General features: G+C 37.4%; 3 protein-coding genes across 7 annotated transcripts; 1 reads left to right on the plus strand and 2 right to left on the minus strand.

Moving 5' to 3' along the window:
• Window positions 1–235: 235 nt before the first annotated feature.
• On the plus strand, window positions 236–3,268 carry LOC113344721 (probable protein S-acyltransferase 16). Its single transcript, XM_026588658.1, has 7 exons — window positions 236–570; window positions 1,475–1,567; window positions 1,659–1,760; window positions 1,921–1,998; window positions 2,075–2,173; window positions 2,262–2,357; window positions 2,611–3,268. The coding sequence occupies exons 1-7, from the start codon at window positions 295–297 to the stop codon at window positions 2,719–2,721; spliced, it is 855 nt and encodes a 284-aa protein (XP_026444443.1). The 5' UTR covers window positions 236–294; the 3' UTR covers window positions 2,722–3,268.
• A 93-nt stretch (window positions 3,269–3,361) lies between these two features.
• Window positions 3,362–7,369, minus strand: LOC113344720 (pentatricopeptide repeat-containing protein At5g41170, mitochondrial-like). 4 transcript variants are annotated; one of them, XM_026588655.1, is made up of 7 exons: window positions 5,419–7,369; window positions 5,222–5,299; window positions 5,055–5,148; window positions 4,823–4,957; window positions 4,576–4,662; window positions 4,379–4,483; window positions 3,362–4,125 (listed from the first exon to the last, which is right to left on the minus strand). In XM_026588655.1, exon 1 carries the CDS (start codon window positions 7,300–7,302, stop codon window positions 5,542–5,544), a length of 1,761 nt encoding a protein of 586 aa, XP_026444440.1. In that variant the 5' UTR covers window positions 7,303–7,369; the 3' UTR covers window positions 3,362–4,125; window positions 4,379–4,483; window positions 4,576–4,662; window positions 4,823–4,957; window positions 5,055–5,148; window positions 5,222–5,299; window positions 5,419–5,541. The 4 variants fall into 4 exon arrangements, with proteins under 4 accessions (XP_026444440.1, XP_026444441.1, XP_026444442.1 ...); XM_026588656.1 differs by lacking the exon at window positions 4,823–4,957; XM_026588657.1 differs by having other exon boundaries at window positions 4,576–4,948.
• Window positions 7,370–7,686: 317 nt separating this feature from the next.
• On the minus strand, window positions 7,687–11,300 carry LOC113344550 (peptidyl-prolyl cis-trans isomerase FKBP20-1-like). 2 transcript variants are annotated; one of them, XM_026588504.1, is made up of 6 exons: window positions 11,088–11,300; window positions 8,907–9,043; window positions 8,664–8,797; window positions 8,501–8,580; window positions 8,175–8,267; window positions 7,687–8,055 (listed from the first exon to the last, which is right to left on the minus strand). In XM_026588504.1, the coding sequence occupies exons 2-6, from the start codon at window positions 9,016–9,018 to the stop codon at window positions 7,905–7,907; spliced, it is 570 nt and encodes a 189-aa protein (XP_026444289.1). In that variant the 5' UTR covers window positions 9,019–9,043; window positions 11,088–11,300; the 3' UTR covers window positions 7,687–7,904. The 2 variants fall into 2 exon arrangements, with proteins under 2 accessions (XP_026444289.1, XP_026444288.1); XM_026588503.1 differs by having other exon boundaries at window positions 8,907–9,040; window positions 11,088–11,299.
• Window positions 11,301–15,823: the final 4,523 nt, after the last annotated feature.

Genomic DNA, 15,823 nt, shown 5'->3' on the forward strand with positions numbered 1-15,823 from the left:
TTTTAATTTTATCCTAAAAAATATTTTATATTCAAAAATAATGATAATAGGACCCGAAGGGGTTGTTAAGTTCGAAAAAGACCCTTGCGCCAAACATCTCCTCCTTCGAAAAAGACCCGAAGGGGTTGTTAGTTGACCAACACCAACCGAAATTTCCACCACCTACGGTGGCTCTGAATAAAAATCAAACAGATCTTAACGTAAAACCCCCAAAATGCCCTCTATTTTTTTAATTTCATCTCACCTTCATATCTCTCTGGAAAAAAATCCATTCTTTCTCTCTGTCTCAGAGAGATGGGGCAGAGAAGAACAGTATCAATACCAATTATACTAGTTCTAAGTGTAATTGGTTACATGTATTACACAACCATATTCATCTTCATTGAGAATTGGTTAGGTGGTCTTAATACTTCTCATGGGATTCTTAATGGTGTTGCTTTCACCATAACTACTATAATCTGTATTGTTACTTATTGTATCGCTATTTGTAAAGATCCTGGTGGCGTTCCTTCTAATTTCTTGCCTGATGTTGAAGATTCTCAAACTCCTATTCAAGAAATCAAAAGAAAGGTCTGTTTTTTTTTTAAAACCTTTTTTGATTGTTTAATGGCTGATTTGGTTTGAAATTAGGGGTTTTAATATTGGTTTTGTTAGATGGGGATTGATTAGAATCGTGGGTTTTTGTTGGAAGTTGAATTTGGATTTGGGTTTGAGATTTTCAGCTGATTGTGGAAATTTAGGTTTTTGAGAAAACCCTTAGAGAAATATAAAGGTGATTATAACTTAACATTCATAATTGTGGAATTTATAGGGAGTTTGTTCTTGGGAGATATTGGCTTTGAATCTGGATTGAGTTCAGGTTGATTGTAAATGGTGGATTTTGGGGATTCGGGGGAGTGTTTTTGACTGGGGATTCTTAAGACGTTTAGATTTTAGAGACATACAAAATGGGGAGAATCTGAAAATTCAAGGAATTTTTCAATCAGTATCTTCGATTTCTAGACCATAAACATTTTTGTAGTTTCGTGATTGTTAGGTTTTCTTATAGAATCTAAGGGTTTAGCTTTCTAATTTCAATATCAGAACTTCGCTACAGAGGTTGACTCACACAGCTCTTCCTATTCATGGTGAAGCCACGTATAGAATCAATTATCTAATACAGTAGTTCGTAGGAATAGCTTGATTGATATGGGGATTAGTGATGGATGTATACATTTTGAACGCTCAGTTGGTCTCGGTAGTTAATTAGCTAATGTCCTATCACCTATACGAGGCAAGTTTGTTGATAAACAATTTGTATCAACATATATTGCTGATGTAATAAATAACCGGTTCTCTTATCATACTGAGAGATGTATGGAGATGTTCTGAATTTGAGTTGGATCTGGAATTGGAGTCTGTATTTGTTGGTTCACGAGTGTTGTTAAGTTGTCCTGTGCAAAATCTTACTTGGTTGTCTTGAATCCTGTTACAGGGTGGGGATTTGAGATATTGTCAGAAGTGCTCGTGCTATAAACCTCCCCGCGCACATCATTGTCGTGTTTGCAAGAGATGTGTTTTACGAATGGTGAGGATGGCCATAATTGTATACCTTGGTTAACTTCTATTTGGACCTTCGCGACTGTTTAGATTTCTGAATTACAATCTTTGCATTGCAGGACCACCATTGTATCTGGATCAATAACTGTGTGGGTCATGCAAACTATAAGATTTTCTTTGTCTTTGTTCTGTATGCTGTAATTGCATGCATTCACTCACTGGTATGCTTTAAAACTTCATTCCTAATTTGCTTTCTTTTCCCCCCGGAATAAAAATAAGATTCAATTGCAAGGTTCTACAGCGGCTGATGCCACTGCGATAAAGCTGAAGTAAGAGGATGAAGTTTTGGGTTTTAAAATTGATGCTATTATTTGTTTTCAGATTTTGTTTGTGGGTTGTGTTCTTGATGATGCTGAAAAGGATGGTCAACTAGAAGATGGCTCCTCCAGAATCCATTTTGTAAGTTACGACAGCAACCTGCTATTTATCTTGTAGGGAGTACTTTAATTGATCACTTAGGGTCCGTTTTCTGCAGATTATTTCTGGGGTGTTGGTTGTTCCATTAGGGACTGCGTTAAGTATTCTACTCGGCTGGCATGTCTACCTTATTCTGCAAAACAAAACCACAATAGAGGTGTGACAAAAACTTCTTTTTTTCTTAATGTTTTTCTTGTTTGCAAGTTCGCCTTCTAATTATCATTAGTAATTTACATCAATCTCAGTACCACGAAGGAGTGAGAGCAACATGGCTTGCAGAGAAGGTTGGAAACGTATATAGGCATCCATATGATCTTGGTCCCTACCAAAATCTAACAACAGTAAGAATCTTAGTTCGTGCAATTTGACTCTTTGATTTTACTTATTGTCACTCTTGCGAGTTTCATTCATTTGATATATTGAGAATTCACTTACACATTGTCACACCACTTGCACAAACCCCACAAGGCGCAATATGAATTCTCTTTATTGTGTTTTAGCCTCTTTTGTTCCTTCTTTTGTGATTTCTGCTTTTGGAAAGCATTTGATCATACAAGGTTTAAATAAACCATCCTTGTTTAACGTTTATTCTAGGTTCTGGGACCAAACGTTTTCACGTGGGTCTTACCTACCTCAAGACATATTGGTTCTGGTATACGTTTTCGAACATCCTATGACAACACAGATTCATCATCAGCAAGATGATAAAACTTCCTTTTTTGGCTTTGCTGCGGCTTTTAGAGAAGTGGTCTGGAAGCTACTAAATCTAAACCTCGAAGAGATGAAACTGACTCTGACATATGGTGGGTGTGGTCCATTTCAACCAGTCCATTCGTGTATATTACTACTGGGTTATCTCGCGGAAGAATGAAACGAAGCGAGTGCCCTTGTCTATCATCATACATGATACACAAATTACTGCACACAAGTTGACCATTTGATGTTCATATTAACAGAAAGCTCATCTACTAGTAGGCTTAAGAATGATTCATGCAGTGTTTTTGAAACGTAGTTTTCCGGTCTCAGGGTACTACTATGCATCTAGCATTCTGCTCCAAAAAACTGAGCTTTGTTACAGATTTCCCCTTTTCTTGTGTTCATTTTTGCCATTTTCTTTTCGGAGTAGAGCAGAGAAGATTGTAATTTCTTGCAATATTGTACAATAAACTGTTTTTTTTTCTTCGAATCACTCACCGAAACGAATTTGGCTTTGTTCTCCTTGGGTATGGTAAAATACAGATTCTCCAAGCCATCAACATGTTAGGCGTTTTTGGCACCACACCATGTTTCTTTACAAAAATCTGAAGGTGATATATAACTTTGTTTATTTTTACATGTAGACGATTCCTGATTGAAAACTACTTCAATAGTAACTCCTGATAAACTGGGACAGTAATAATTTGGACCCAGAAAATCATATAGTTCTTAATTTTTTGTGAGGATGATTTACAAAACAATACGTGACCTTACAGTACTGATAAAACAAAAGCAATTAGAAATCCAAATAATACTACAAAAAGTTATTATGATGGAAGCACTGAAGCCCTTTATTCCACAATTTAGAACGACTAATACGACGTCTCAGTAGTCAGTACCCACAAATGGTGTCTCGCGTGCATCAACTTGACATATCCGGCTCCAGCCTTTCGGGCTGCATAACAAATTTCTTCACACTACAAGTAACATTCCTCGATAAAAACGGTTTGCTTGAACGTTGGTTGTATTATCTTCTCCTGCTCTAGTGATTTGAAGACATTACCATGTCTTCTGTGCATCGACAGACATCTCTGACTCGTGCCTTCCGAGCTGCATAACAAGATCCTTCACTGTTGCGCGAACCCCAACCTTTTGGACCAAATCTTGCATCATCTTTGTTGGGAGTCAACTCTGCAGTGTTCACAGCCAGTATTGGAAATATTCCTCTGTACAAACGGTTCTTGGCTTGAACGTTGGTTGTACTATCCTCAGCAAATTCCGGCGTGCCCATTGCTTGAGTGACAGTCAAAGGAGTATTTCTCAAAAATCTTAGCCCATCAAGTTCCTTGCAAGGAACCCAATTACTAGGAACTGTATGATCACTCATCCATGGTTCTTCACCGGCTGCTTGACCTACAATACCACAAGACTTTATAAGTTTTGATGACAAATCTAAAACTTGTTTCTCGAGAGCTTGCTTATCTTCAAGGAACTCTGTTTCCTTGTCTTTAAAGGTGATAGCAAGTAGCAACCTCTTGATCAATTTGATCAATCGGAATTGGTGTGATGTTTAAAAGTAAGACTGAAACTAAAAAATGACAAGTAACTGTAGCTTAATAAGCATGGTGATTTGACAAAAATAACAGTCAGGAAATGATCCACATACCAGACACTAGGGACTACAAAAGAGACTTGAATAGGTTCCACCAATTCCGTTCATAATTGCATGTTGAAGGGAGATTCTTCTCATTCTATGACAAAATTTGTGCCACTACAGAATATGGGTACAGAAGTGTCAAGGCCCGAGCAGCAAATTTTAGTGGAATTATCAATTTCTTACAATTGCTTCACTGCAATTTTTACCTGGTGGCAGCAGCTTTGGCTTCCTCTATTTATCTCTTATCTTCTTCTTTACTCGCAGCGCCCGTCCTCCTCTGCCTCTTCAGTTCACTGATTTGATACTGAATACAATAAATTATCTAAAGAAAGTATTTGTAATTGACGTTTGGAACAAAACAAAGGACTAGCTGATAAAATAAAAGGAGCTACAACTTAAACTAGACATGTCCTTCCATCTAAAACACTATCGATATCAGAGCCTTTCTCTGACCTGCAACTTACAAACTCAACCTTGGGATCAGTGTTGCACTGTATAAATCACGCGGACATTTTAGCATCAATATGAAAAGCATTGAAAAATGAGGATGCTTCGGACACCCATTCTAGCAGGCCTTTTCTGCAAGAACTAAACATTTTCTCAGTACCCTAATCTCGACCAAGGAATAAATGGACTATGTTTTGTCGATGCCCAAGATAGGAGATATGTCAAAACTTAAACATACCAGGAAGCAAAATAGTATACTTTGGGGATGGTGGAGAACCAGCACTTCCATAGGCATAAGTCGGCTTACAAATGGCTTTTACAACTTCATCAATCTAAAAGAAAGAAAAGTGTGTGATGAATGGACAAGTTTTTGCTAAAGCATAACAAAGTCCCAAAGAAAAGCACCTTCATAGTTGTCAAAGCTAAATCTTGCGCTTTGGTCACCGCTCCATTTCCAACCTCAAACGAGAATAATCTTCATGACTAGTGACAAAAACTTCACCCGTTTCAGAAATCAACAAATCAAGTCATGCTTCTTCATAGTCATTCATAAAGTAAGAGTAAAAACAAAACAAAAAACATAACATCAAAATGAAAATTACCATGGATGAGTGGAAAGTTATCAGCTCGACCCCACTTTAGTGCCTTGTGTCTCCATACCTCCATCTCCAGACAAACCAACAGGGTCATAAGTAAGTTCTACCATGGTATACGGAACAAACCTTCTAGGCATATGCCTTTATGTCCTGTTGCTCAAAAAACCTTTCTTCCTCCAGATTACTACTTGCACTGCTGCTGCTAGTTTCTGACAAGGCAAGAATTGGTTTGGCGAAACAACTGAAATTCTCTAGTTGATCCACCGACAGTTTGGTCTTAAACAACGAAATTACATTATTGCTGGGAACAAATCCTCTTTCAAGCATTTCATGATAAAATTGCTTTGCTTTATCAATCTCTTCTTCCTCAATGAAACCTTGAATGATGATGCAATATGTGATAGCATCAGGTAAGCAGCCATTCTTTTCCATTTCAATGAAGATTCTCTCAGCCTCAAATGGCATCCCTTTCTTGCATAGGCCATCGATCATTATGGCATATGTTCTAACATCCGGCATAAATCTTTTATTACGGAGTTCACAAAATAATTTCCTTGCGCTTACAAGTTCCCCAGCTTTGAACAAGCCATCAATGGCTATATTGTATGTATACAGATCAGCTTCTAAACCATTATCCTCCACAAAATACAAAAGTTCGATTGCTTTGTCAAATTCATGATTCTTGAAGAGCCCGTCCAACAATGCATTACATGTGGTTAGGCTCAACGGCTGTCCGCAGGATTTAATATTGTTGAAAAAGTCTACTGCAGTTCTAATCTTTCCAATCCGGCTGAGTCCAGCTATTAGCGTGCTGTAAGTATATCCGTTGGGTTCCAAACCCTTTTCTTGCATTTCGTGGAAGACTTGAATAGCTTCATCCAATCTGCGATTCATGCAGTACCCATTAATCATCGAATTATAAGTTACTACACTAGGCTCCATGCCTAACTTACTCATAAGCTCAAAGACCCAACATTCACCTCTCACTATCCCTGCTTTACAGTAAGAATCTATCAGTACTGTGAATGCTACCATGTCCGGTGATATCCCTTTACCCACCATCTGATCAAAATATTCTCTCGCTTCCATCCACAAACCATACTGACATAAAGCATGAATTAAACATGTATAAGTGACAACATCAGCTGAAATTCCTCGACTCAACATCTCATTAAAGAGTCTCATTGCTTCACTTACCCGGCCGACATTACAAAACCCATGAATCAATGAATTGTAAGTAATCAAATTAGGCCGGCATTTCCATTTCACCATATTCATATGCAATTCTAGAGCAAGACCAACTTCCCCAATCCTACAAAGCCCACATATAAGAGTCCCATAAGAAACAGCATTCGGCCGAACACCCCTCTCAGTCATTTTCTCAAACACCTCAACCGCATGCCTTATCAGTCCCTGCATACACAATCCCTTAATCAGAGTGGTATAAACTACAGTATCAGGCTCATAACCCCTCTTAATCATTTCACCAAACACACAGAACCCACAATCAACATCACCTGATTTACAAAAACAGTTAATCAGAATGCTTAATGTAAACAAATCCGGCTGAATTCCGACCATACTCATCATTTTGCACATCATAACAACAGCTGAATGATATTTGTTCTTTGAAACTGAAGTTAACAGATGATTGAATGTATAAACAGATGGCAAAGGCTTCACTGAAACCATTTGATCAAAATAACACTTTGCAATATCAAGATTTTTAATCTCCCCAGACTTGCATTGGTCCCTTATGAAACGCTCAAATGGAGGAGTTGCTGTTCTTCTTCCTCTTTCTGAACCATTAAAGTGTCTGACAAGTTTTATTAGGAACAGAGGATGATGGTGATAACTGAAGCATGATACTCTCCTGGAGATGAAGTTCATGTTTAAGTTTTCACATTTTTGCTTGGTTTTAGTAGGAACCAAGGAGGAGGATGATACTTGGAGAATACTCCCCCTTCCATGATGAATGCTATTTTTTCTTTCATAATTTGCTCTGTATTGGTACTAAATCGGAAGTTATTGGGTCTGACTCGGGATCTGTGTGGTCTGTGGAGACATGTCTCAGCGCATACATCTGACTCAGAAGTGGTATAATTTTGTGCCTGACTCGTAGGTCAGGCATCTGACTGGATTCAAAAGCTTTTTAGTTTTTATAGCCCCATTGTTTCATAACTTTTGAGGCGGATCTCACAAGTCAGATTCAGCTACGCTGAGTCAGATTCAGACGAGTCAGACAAGTCAGATTAAATGAGTCAGACGAGTCATAAAAAACATTTGTTAAGCACCAGAAATGGAACATTCATCAAGAATTTCAGCACATTCCCTATGCAAGCTCATATAGTCGTGCTCAAGTAAGAATTACATTGTCATAGATTTGAAACCAAACCATAGTCGTTGCAGCAAAATTATGGACTAATACATAGGTAACTTTCTTCAGATACAAAGAGACTAGTGCAGATGTCCCGATTAGCCAGGTTGAAGTCTTATTTTCCTTTTCCTTTTCCCTTTCCAGGACCTTTCTTAGCGTCCATTTTGGCTTGCACACGAGCGGCTGCAGCAGCTTTGGCTTCTTCTCTTTTCTTCTTCTCTTCTTCCTTGGTCGCAGCAGCCATCTCTCTCTGCCTCTTCAGTTCACTGATATGAAATGAACAGGAAGTCTTCAATAAACACTCTAGTGAAATAAAGTTTTAAAGCGACAGTTTGAACCAAAAGAAAACTGCTCAATAAAGTACTGAAATTGATGTACTACTTACTCTAAACGCGCCCTTTCATCCGATACACTAGCGACATTAGAGCCTTTCCTTGGTCTGCATGCCACCAACTCTACCTCGAAAACAAGAGTTGACCTGTATAATACACATACTCCCACTTTTAGCATCAGTATGATTAGCATAGGCTGCATTGCGAGCAATAACGATGTTTGAAGACATTTTTTCCAAGCACTTGGACATTTTTAACAGTACTCAGATCTCAACGAGGTATAGATTGTAATATTGTATAAATTTATACCTTGTTTGGCCAAGAGGTCGGTCTTAACTTATGAGTACCAGGAAGACGAAAAAAAAACAACATTACTTACTCTGGAGGGATTTCTGGGGGAGAACCGGCACTTCCATAGGCGTATTCCGGCTTACAAACTATTTTCGCAACTTCACCAGTCTATAAGAGTAGAAACACTAAGAGCAATGGACGATTTATCGCTTCAACAACGCAAAATCTAACAAAGATCAAAAGAAAAGCACCTTCATGGTTTTTAAGGCTAAATCCCAGGCCTTGATCACAGCTCCCTTTCCAACCTCAAACGAAAAAATAGTATTGTCTTCATGGGTAGTGTCGAAAACTTCACCCGTTTCAGCAAGAGTGCCTTCATAATGGACTGCACAACACCATAAAATCATACATCTTTTATGATTCCACCTTAGTCATCTATAATCGACAAGTAAGGGCAACCAAAAAGAAACAGCACAACATCGAAACAAAATTACCATCAACAAGTGGAAAGCTCTCAGTTGGACCAGTTGCATCAGGTTTGGCTTGCCTTATAATGGTCTTAATAACACCTCCATCCCCAGACAAATCAATTTCGTTACCACCCATTACTTCTGGAGTTCGAAATACCCTGCTAAATGTCAGAAATTAGCATGCTATGGCTACCTTTAATAGCTTGCATGTCAGCTAAGTCTCGTACTAGCTTAGATCACATATCATATTGGAAAGAAATTTTTGCTACTGTGATATGGTTTATTTGGACATATAAATGTGTGATATGGTTTATTTGGACATATAAATGTGAGAAATGCTTCTGGCATGTGGACACAGACCCTGTCAAGGATATTGGTCCAGTAATATCTCATGGTATTAGCAACAGACCTTCGGATCGGAATGTGAGAACAAGAAAACTGTTGAAACAACTTAAAAAGGAGAAAGATGCACACTTCAGATTTACTTCTTCAAATTTAAGTTATCCTAGACAATCAATTAAAGATTTTAGGAACTCAAATCGTAATTTGCCTAAGCCACAATGACAGCCTCAAACTGATTTCTTCCCGTAATCCTTAATGTGTGGAAGGATTCTGGAAGTGTCCAAACAATAAATTAGCAAGCCTTCTTCTGTCTATATTCTTTGTGTTACTTGTAGACTAGCTAAGAGTAAGTAGCCCTCGTGTATGATGATAAGATTAACAAACCTTAGCCCATTTAGAATAATTATTTTGACCTCAGAAACAGACAATCCTTTTTTCAACATTCAATCGTGAATTAAGTTAATATATAAAGAATTGTTCTAGTATGAAAAAAGGATTGTCAATTTTTGAGATAGTAAATTTGAGAAAATGGATACATCGATAGTAAAATTAGATAATATAAATTAGAACATGATTATTTACTAAATTAGACAAAGATAGTAAATTCAGTACATATAAGTTCTAGTATGTATCAATTACTAACTAAAACTCCATTCAGTGCTATAAAACCCAGCAGTATCGGGTCGCTAAAAATGGTATGACAATAACAAGTGTAATGGATCTCTAACATTGAAAACCTTTTCTCAACAATAGATGGGCAAACTAAATTTGGTTGTTTATTTGTTCCTGTGTGTACTAATCAGTAGCCAAAACTCAATTCAGTCCATGTGTTTATAAAACACGCAAATAACCCAAACAACCGACCTTTGGATCCTAAATTGGTGATATAGAAGCCATACTGTGGGCAAGGATACAAAAGCTAACAACGATAGGGTTTCGAACATGAGAAAAAGACTGTTGAAACGACTTAAAAAGGAGAAAGGTGCACCACATCAGGTATTTCTAATTTACGTACCTAGACAATGTATTAAAGACTATAAGAACTTTAATCATAATTTCCTTAAGCCACAATGGCAGCCTAAAACTGATTTCTTGCAGTAATCACTAATGTCTGGAAGGATTTTATGTCTTCTTAATCCCTCCTTTAAAACGCTATGTAGCAATAAAAAGAATCTAAACAATAATGTGGCGAGCCTTCTTCTATCCATAGTCTTTGAGTTACTTGTGGACTAGCTAACTGGATTGGAAAGTAAGTATCCCTCGTGCGTTATGATGATAAGATAACAAACCTAGCCCATTTACAGCAACTATAGTAACCTCAAAAATCGACATTCCTTTTCTCAACATTCAATGGCAAAAATAGAATAGTATACTTACAAATGGTATGACAATAATAAGTTTCATGGCAACAACATTTCACATGAATCAATCAAATAAATCCATAATCACTAATCTCTAACATCAAAACCCTTTCTCAGAGGCAACTTGATAGCACTAAATTTGGTTCCTTTTAATCCTGTGTGTACTGATTAGTATCTAAAACTCAATTCAGTGGTCTTAAAACCAAGTTCACTGCAAGAAATTTCACATTAATAAAATAATCCATAATCACTGAAACCCTTTCTCAACATTCAAAGGCCAAATTAGATAGTACAAAAATTTGTTCCCTACGCGTGGAATCAAAACTCAATTGCAAGAATTTGAAAAACCACAAAAAAAATCATGGCAACAACAATATTTTTCACATCAATCAATCCAATAATATTTTACATAATCAGACAGGTAACTACAAAAATATACCAAAAACAGAGGGGAAAAAAGTCAGATTTCAAGACTAGGGTTATGAGTAATTTGTCTACTTACTTGAGATAGGTATGTTGTTTTGGCAGAAGAACCTGTAAAAGTGAGGTTAAAGGAAGAAGAATTTAATGGAACCAAATAGGAAGATTCTGAAATTTTGGGACCCAAGAGGAGTATTGTAGGAGAAGGAGGAGGAGATAGGAACTGTTGTTGCCATAGACAGCACAAAGAGAATCAAGAATATCTTTCTCTGAAAAACCTTACCCTACCCCTCTTCACTGCTGAAAATTTTAGGGATTTCTCATCCTATTGTTGGGCCTTGGTAAGATCATGCTCAAATAGAAATGTAGCCCGAAAGAGTTTGTTTGGATTGGGCCTGATTTGACGGAAGTCCATAGGTTTCACATGTTTGACGACTAGAAGCAGAAGTAGTTATCCAAACACCCTCTCCATAGGAAGGTTACTCTTTTTCTTGAAAAAGTTATTCTTAAATTTCATTCTTAACTTCTAACTTTTCAACTTAATTAAGTCAAAAAGTTTCTTTTTAAGATGTATCCAATACTAAAGGATTTTATTTATGAATAACCACAAGTGACTAGAATTTTTGTGACGAAACATCAAATTTGGAAAATCCAATTACCGCAAAGATTTCAATTTTTTCTAGCCCTAAAAATCAATAGGCTAGAAACTTATCACTTTCTATTTTGTGGTTATGTCTAGGAAATCTCTCTTAATAAATCTCTCTGAGCAGCCATGTACTTGTGTTAGATAATAAATATCTCGCCATTAATTCTTCTATATGGGATGATTTAATATATGTTAGCACTTCTCTTTTAGATTTTGCTGTTGATTTTTTTTTGGTTTTGTTTGGTTGAGATTTGGGTTGTTAGTGTTTCTATGATTTGGGTTATGATGGAGAAAAGAGACCAGACCATATAACCATCTGAAACTCGGATTTACAAACAAACCACATCTTCAGCAACAACTCTGGCATCTATGTTTACATTGGATATGTTTTACAGCTCTAGATATCCTCTAATTCTTCTCTTAGGGATTATCTTTGATCTGTGTTTAATTAGATTATATTTTGTTTAAGCAGTATGTGTAATGGGTTTATTATGCTTGAGTTACTCTGAGATCAATAGCTCCAAGTTTGGTGATGAATATTTTCAGCAGGAAAAGCAGTTTCGACGGATTTTCAGGCGTTATCTTTGTATTCCGTATGGAAATGATTCTGATAAACCTCTCTTGGAAGCAATAAGCATGGCATCAATTCAAGTCAGGGAAACCAATACGGTCTCAATTCATTATTCAATATTTTCTTCAAGTTTTTCAATCACTATAATTGTTACAACATCTTCATTGCCGACACAGCACAATTCGTTTCGATTTAGACTCTTTAAGACGGATTCATACTGCCACTGCTACTCAAGACACAATGGTTACTACTGTTACTCAAGACACTTTGGTTATTGTATAGAAATTGTTACTATTAGTTGGGTCATTATTACCCTGATTGCATTAGGTAATCAAAAATTTAAAAACTCCAGTTCATGTTGTTTACATGTTCTGATGAACATTGGGTTGGATTTGATCCAGTCATTGCGTTGTGCTTTGATAGATTCCCTAGTTGTTTGTTCCTCTCCTTTGCGAGAGAGAAGAAGGTCCTGTGAAACTATTTTTAGGTCTGAAGGGATAGGATTGATAGGCAAGAATTGGTGGATATACTACAACTTGAATGATTATTTTGTAATCTTGAAAATATCATGTAAGGTTTCCGATTTTCTAAATCGGTTTTATCAATGTATTGGCTGAGGTTATCCTCTTTTATGAAAAAAAAAGGTTATTTCTATGAAATTGAAAACTCAGCTTAGCCCTGCACACTTCCCTAAAACAGAAAAATTAAAAAAATGCATACGAGCTTCACCAATTCCAAAGTCAAATCATATTCACTAATTAAATCTAACTAGTTATACTTAATTGGTTTAGATAATTAAGTTCATTAACACAAATTAACAGAAGGAATTTTATCATAAAAATTGTAGGATAAGGGTTGTTGAGTTTATTACATCTGATCCCATTTTATTTTCTGTTTTCTTATTAGCCCTTAAAGTTTCCGTAGCCCCAATAATAGGTTTCATATATTGTTAAATTCTTTTTGGTCTCCGTATTATTAGAACGATTTTTTGGAGTTCATGGAAATTTTATGGGACATGGGTGTTGATGGTGGTTTTTAGTTTAGAGTTAAAATCGTGAAACCTTAGTCAAACAGTGGCGTCACACTTGAGTAATAATTTCGCCACTAGAACATTTATTAAACCATTCAACATGTCTGCGTAAAATTACCGGGGTACCTTTTTTTTATGTAAATGCCATGCTCCACGGCAAATCCCTTGGTACTGACTGGTATCACCTCTACACATGCCAGCCGCGCATGTTAGCCAAACGTGCCAATCACGCGTGACAGATATTTTAAATTAGAGTTTCAACACGCTAAACCCTAATAGCCATATCTCCGCGCCAAAGGAATGTCAACCATGCCATCCGCACCACCGTGCCAATGGCATGCCATGCCAGCCACATCTCCGCGCTAAAGGCATGCCAACCATGCCAGTCGCACCACCGTTCCAATGGAATGCCATGCCAGCCACAACTACGCGCCAAAGGCATGCCAACCATGCTAGCCGCACCACCGTGCCAATGGCATGCCATGCAAGCCACATCTCCGCGCCAAAGGCATGCAAACATGCCAGCCGCACCATCGTGTTAATGGCATGCCATGCCAGCCGCACCATCGTGCCACTGGCATGCCATGCCAGCCACATATCCGCGCCAAAGGCATGCCAACCATGCCATCCTCACCACCGCGCCAATGGAATGCCATGTCAGCCACATCTCCGCGCCAAAGGCATGCCAACCATGCCATCCTAACTCTAGGTCAACACAACTGGCATATACAAGGGCTCCAATGGTCGACTTTATTGAATTTATTCCGGTTGGTCTGATGGTCTAGCCTCAATTTTTTTTTTTTTTGTATCTCAATCACTCTATTTCACCCAATCACTTATAAGAAAATAGAACAAAAGGTGAAAAGGATTCAACGAGATACGGCGAAACTACCATGTTTTTTTTTTTAATTATAACACCTGAGCTCTGTGGTTTTATGAATAGACTCTTTTGATGTTTCCATCTATTCAGATTGGTTCCTCAACTCCTATAACCAAGATGCTTCCATCCACTTAGATTGGTTAGTGGCATCCTTAATAAACATAAATTTCTAGGCTTTGGAGTTTATTTATTGCAACTAAAAAGTTTCTCCCACACCCACAAACTTAAATCTAACATTGTCCTCAATGTTCTAAAGATAAAATTAAAATCATATGAACAAGGAGAAACTGTTACCATTTGAAGCAAAAGAGTTAACGAAAGATATTACCGTATTGCATGAGATTGGGTTACCTCCCAAGAAGTGCTAAGTTTAACGTCTTCAGCCAGACCAAGAAAGGATCAGTCACCTTATAGAATCATAAAATAATAGCCGGAATAACTGCGGATCACCAAAACCAAATAGAGATATCACAAGTAAAAGGAATCTGCAACATGCCAAGAAAATTAACAAATAAAGCACAACCTTGTCTAGTTTCCTGTTTAAGACAACTACATCTAGCTGTGGTTCAGGTTCAGGTTCTAGAACAGGGTCTAGATAAAATATTTCCATGGGTTGCATTTCCTCATAAGTTCTAGAGGTTCTAGAACTTAGAATAACCTAGAGTCTAGTGTACAGGTTTTAGAGTCTGTAAAAACTCAAATAAAAACTTAGAATCACATAATAATAACCTGAATAACTGAGGATCCTCTAAGTCAATCAGATTTGACTAACACATCTGACCACAATGAGAGTGGTGGTGTTCCTTAAACAAATATGTCGACCCTAATCTCCTAAAGTAATTAGGTTTAGTCTCAGAACTAAATAACTGACATATTTCAAATTCAAACGTTCCCACAAATGGAATAAAAGTTTTTGGTGGGAAAACAAAATCAATCTGGGTATCATAGCCTGGGTAAACCACATCAACTAGAGGATGGGTTTCTAACAACTGAACTTCTTCCTGTACATTATTAGCTCCGGGAGAGCTAGTATGACGGTAGTCTGGCACAATTGTTGAGGCACATATATCAAGTCCCGAGTGAGGGACCTTTCTAAGAGTTAAAACACATGGAGAATGGTAATCACCCCCAAACTTAGAGTTTTCAGTGTCTCTAGAAAGACTAGTCACAACTTCCCTAATTTCTAGGTCATCAGATTCTTGGAAATGGTCAATTGATTTTTCTAAGTCAGGTTCATCCTCACTAATATCTACGAGTTCACTTTCTTTGTCTAAGACTATTGTTTCTAAATCGCTAGACTCAAAAAACTACATCGACAATAAAGATAATTTTTCTCGGCAATAATAACTTTACTTTCTTTCCTTTTCACGCGTTGATTTTCTGCCAGCACACTCCCAGCATGCTTCTTACTCATCTCTGATGCTATCAAACACACTAGCCACACCCAAATCAACCGAAAATAGCACAAAATCACGAGAATATCTCACGGGACAATATTCCTCTCTGTTTTGTTAAATCCACGTAAAGTTTGATATTTTCTCGAAACCAAAGGACTTACCAGACATGTTTCATCATCACAGGCCCAAACGAAGCCTTTCCCATGAAAATCTCCACGTAAATCTCAGCCCAAACTTTCCCAGAAAACCCGAGAAAACTAGCCTCTCCTGTTTTGTTGGGAAACAATATCCATC

This window comes from Papaver somniferum, unplaced genomic scaffold, assembly GCF_003573695.1.
Source record: "Papaver somniferum cultivar HN1 unplaced genomic scaffold, ASM357369v1 unplaced-scaffold_79, whole genome shotgun sequence".
Taxonomy (NCBI): Eukaryota; Viridiplantae; Streptophyta; class Magnoliopsida; order Ranunculales; family Papaveraceae; genus Papaver; species Papaver somniferum.

What these genes read in the sequence shown, in the direction of transcription:
- LOC113344721 (XM_026588658.1), top strand. Translation starts at nt 295, where the DNA reads ATGGGGCAGAGAAGAACAGTATCAATACCAATTATACTAGTTCTAAGT. An exon ending in TTGCATGCATTCACTCACTG is followed by an intron (nt 1,761 to 1,920) that starts GTATGCTTTAAA and finishes ATTTGTTTTCAG; the next exon opens with ATTTTGTTTGTGGGTTGTGT. An exon ending in AAAACAAAACCACAATAGAG is followed by an intron (nt 2,174 to 2,261) that starts GTGTGACAAAAA and finishes CATCAATCTCAG; the next exon opens with TACCACGAAGGAGTGAGAGC.
- LOC113344720 (XM_026588656.1), bottom strand. Translation starts at nt 7,302, where the DNA reads ATGAACTTCATCTCCAGGAGAGTATCATGCTTCAGTTATCACCATCAT.
- LOC113344550 (XM_026588504.1), bottom strand. Translation starts at nt 9,018, where the DNA reads ATGGGTGGTAACGAAATTGATTTGTCTGGGGATGGAGGTGTTATTAAG. An exon ending in TAGCCTTAAAAACCATGAAG is followed by an intron (nt 8,581 to 8,663) that starts GTGCTTTTCTTT and finishes CTACTCTTATAG; the next exon opens with ACTGGTGAAGTTGCGAAAAT. An exon ending in GATGAAAGGGCGCGTTTAGA is followed by an intron (nt 8,056 to 8,174) that starts GTAAGTAGTACA and finishes ATTTCATATCAG; the next exon opens with TGAACTGAAGAGGCAGAGAG.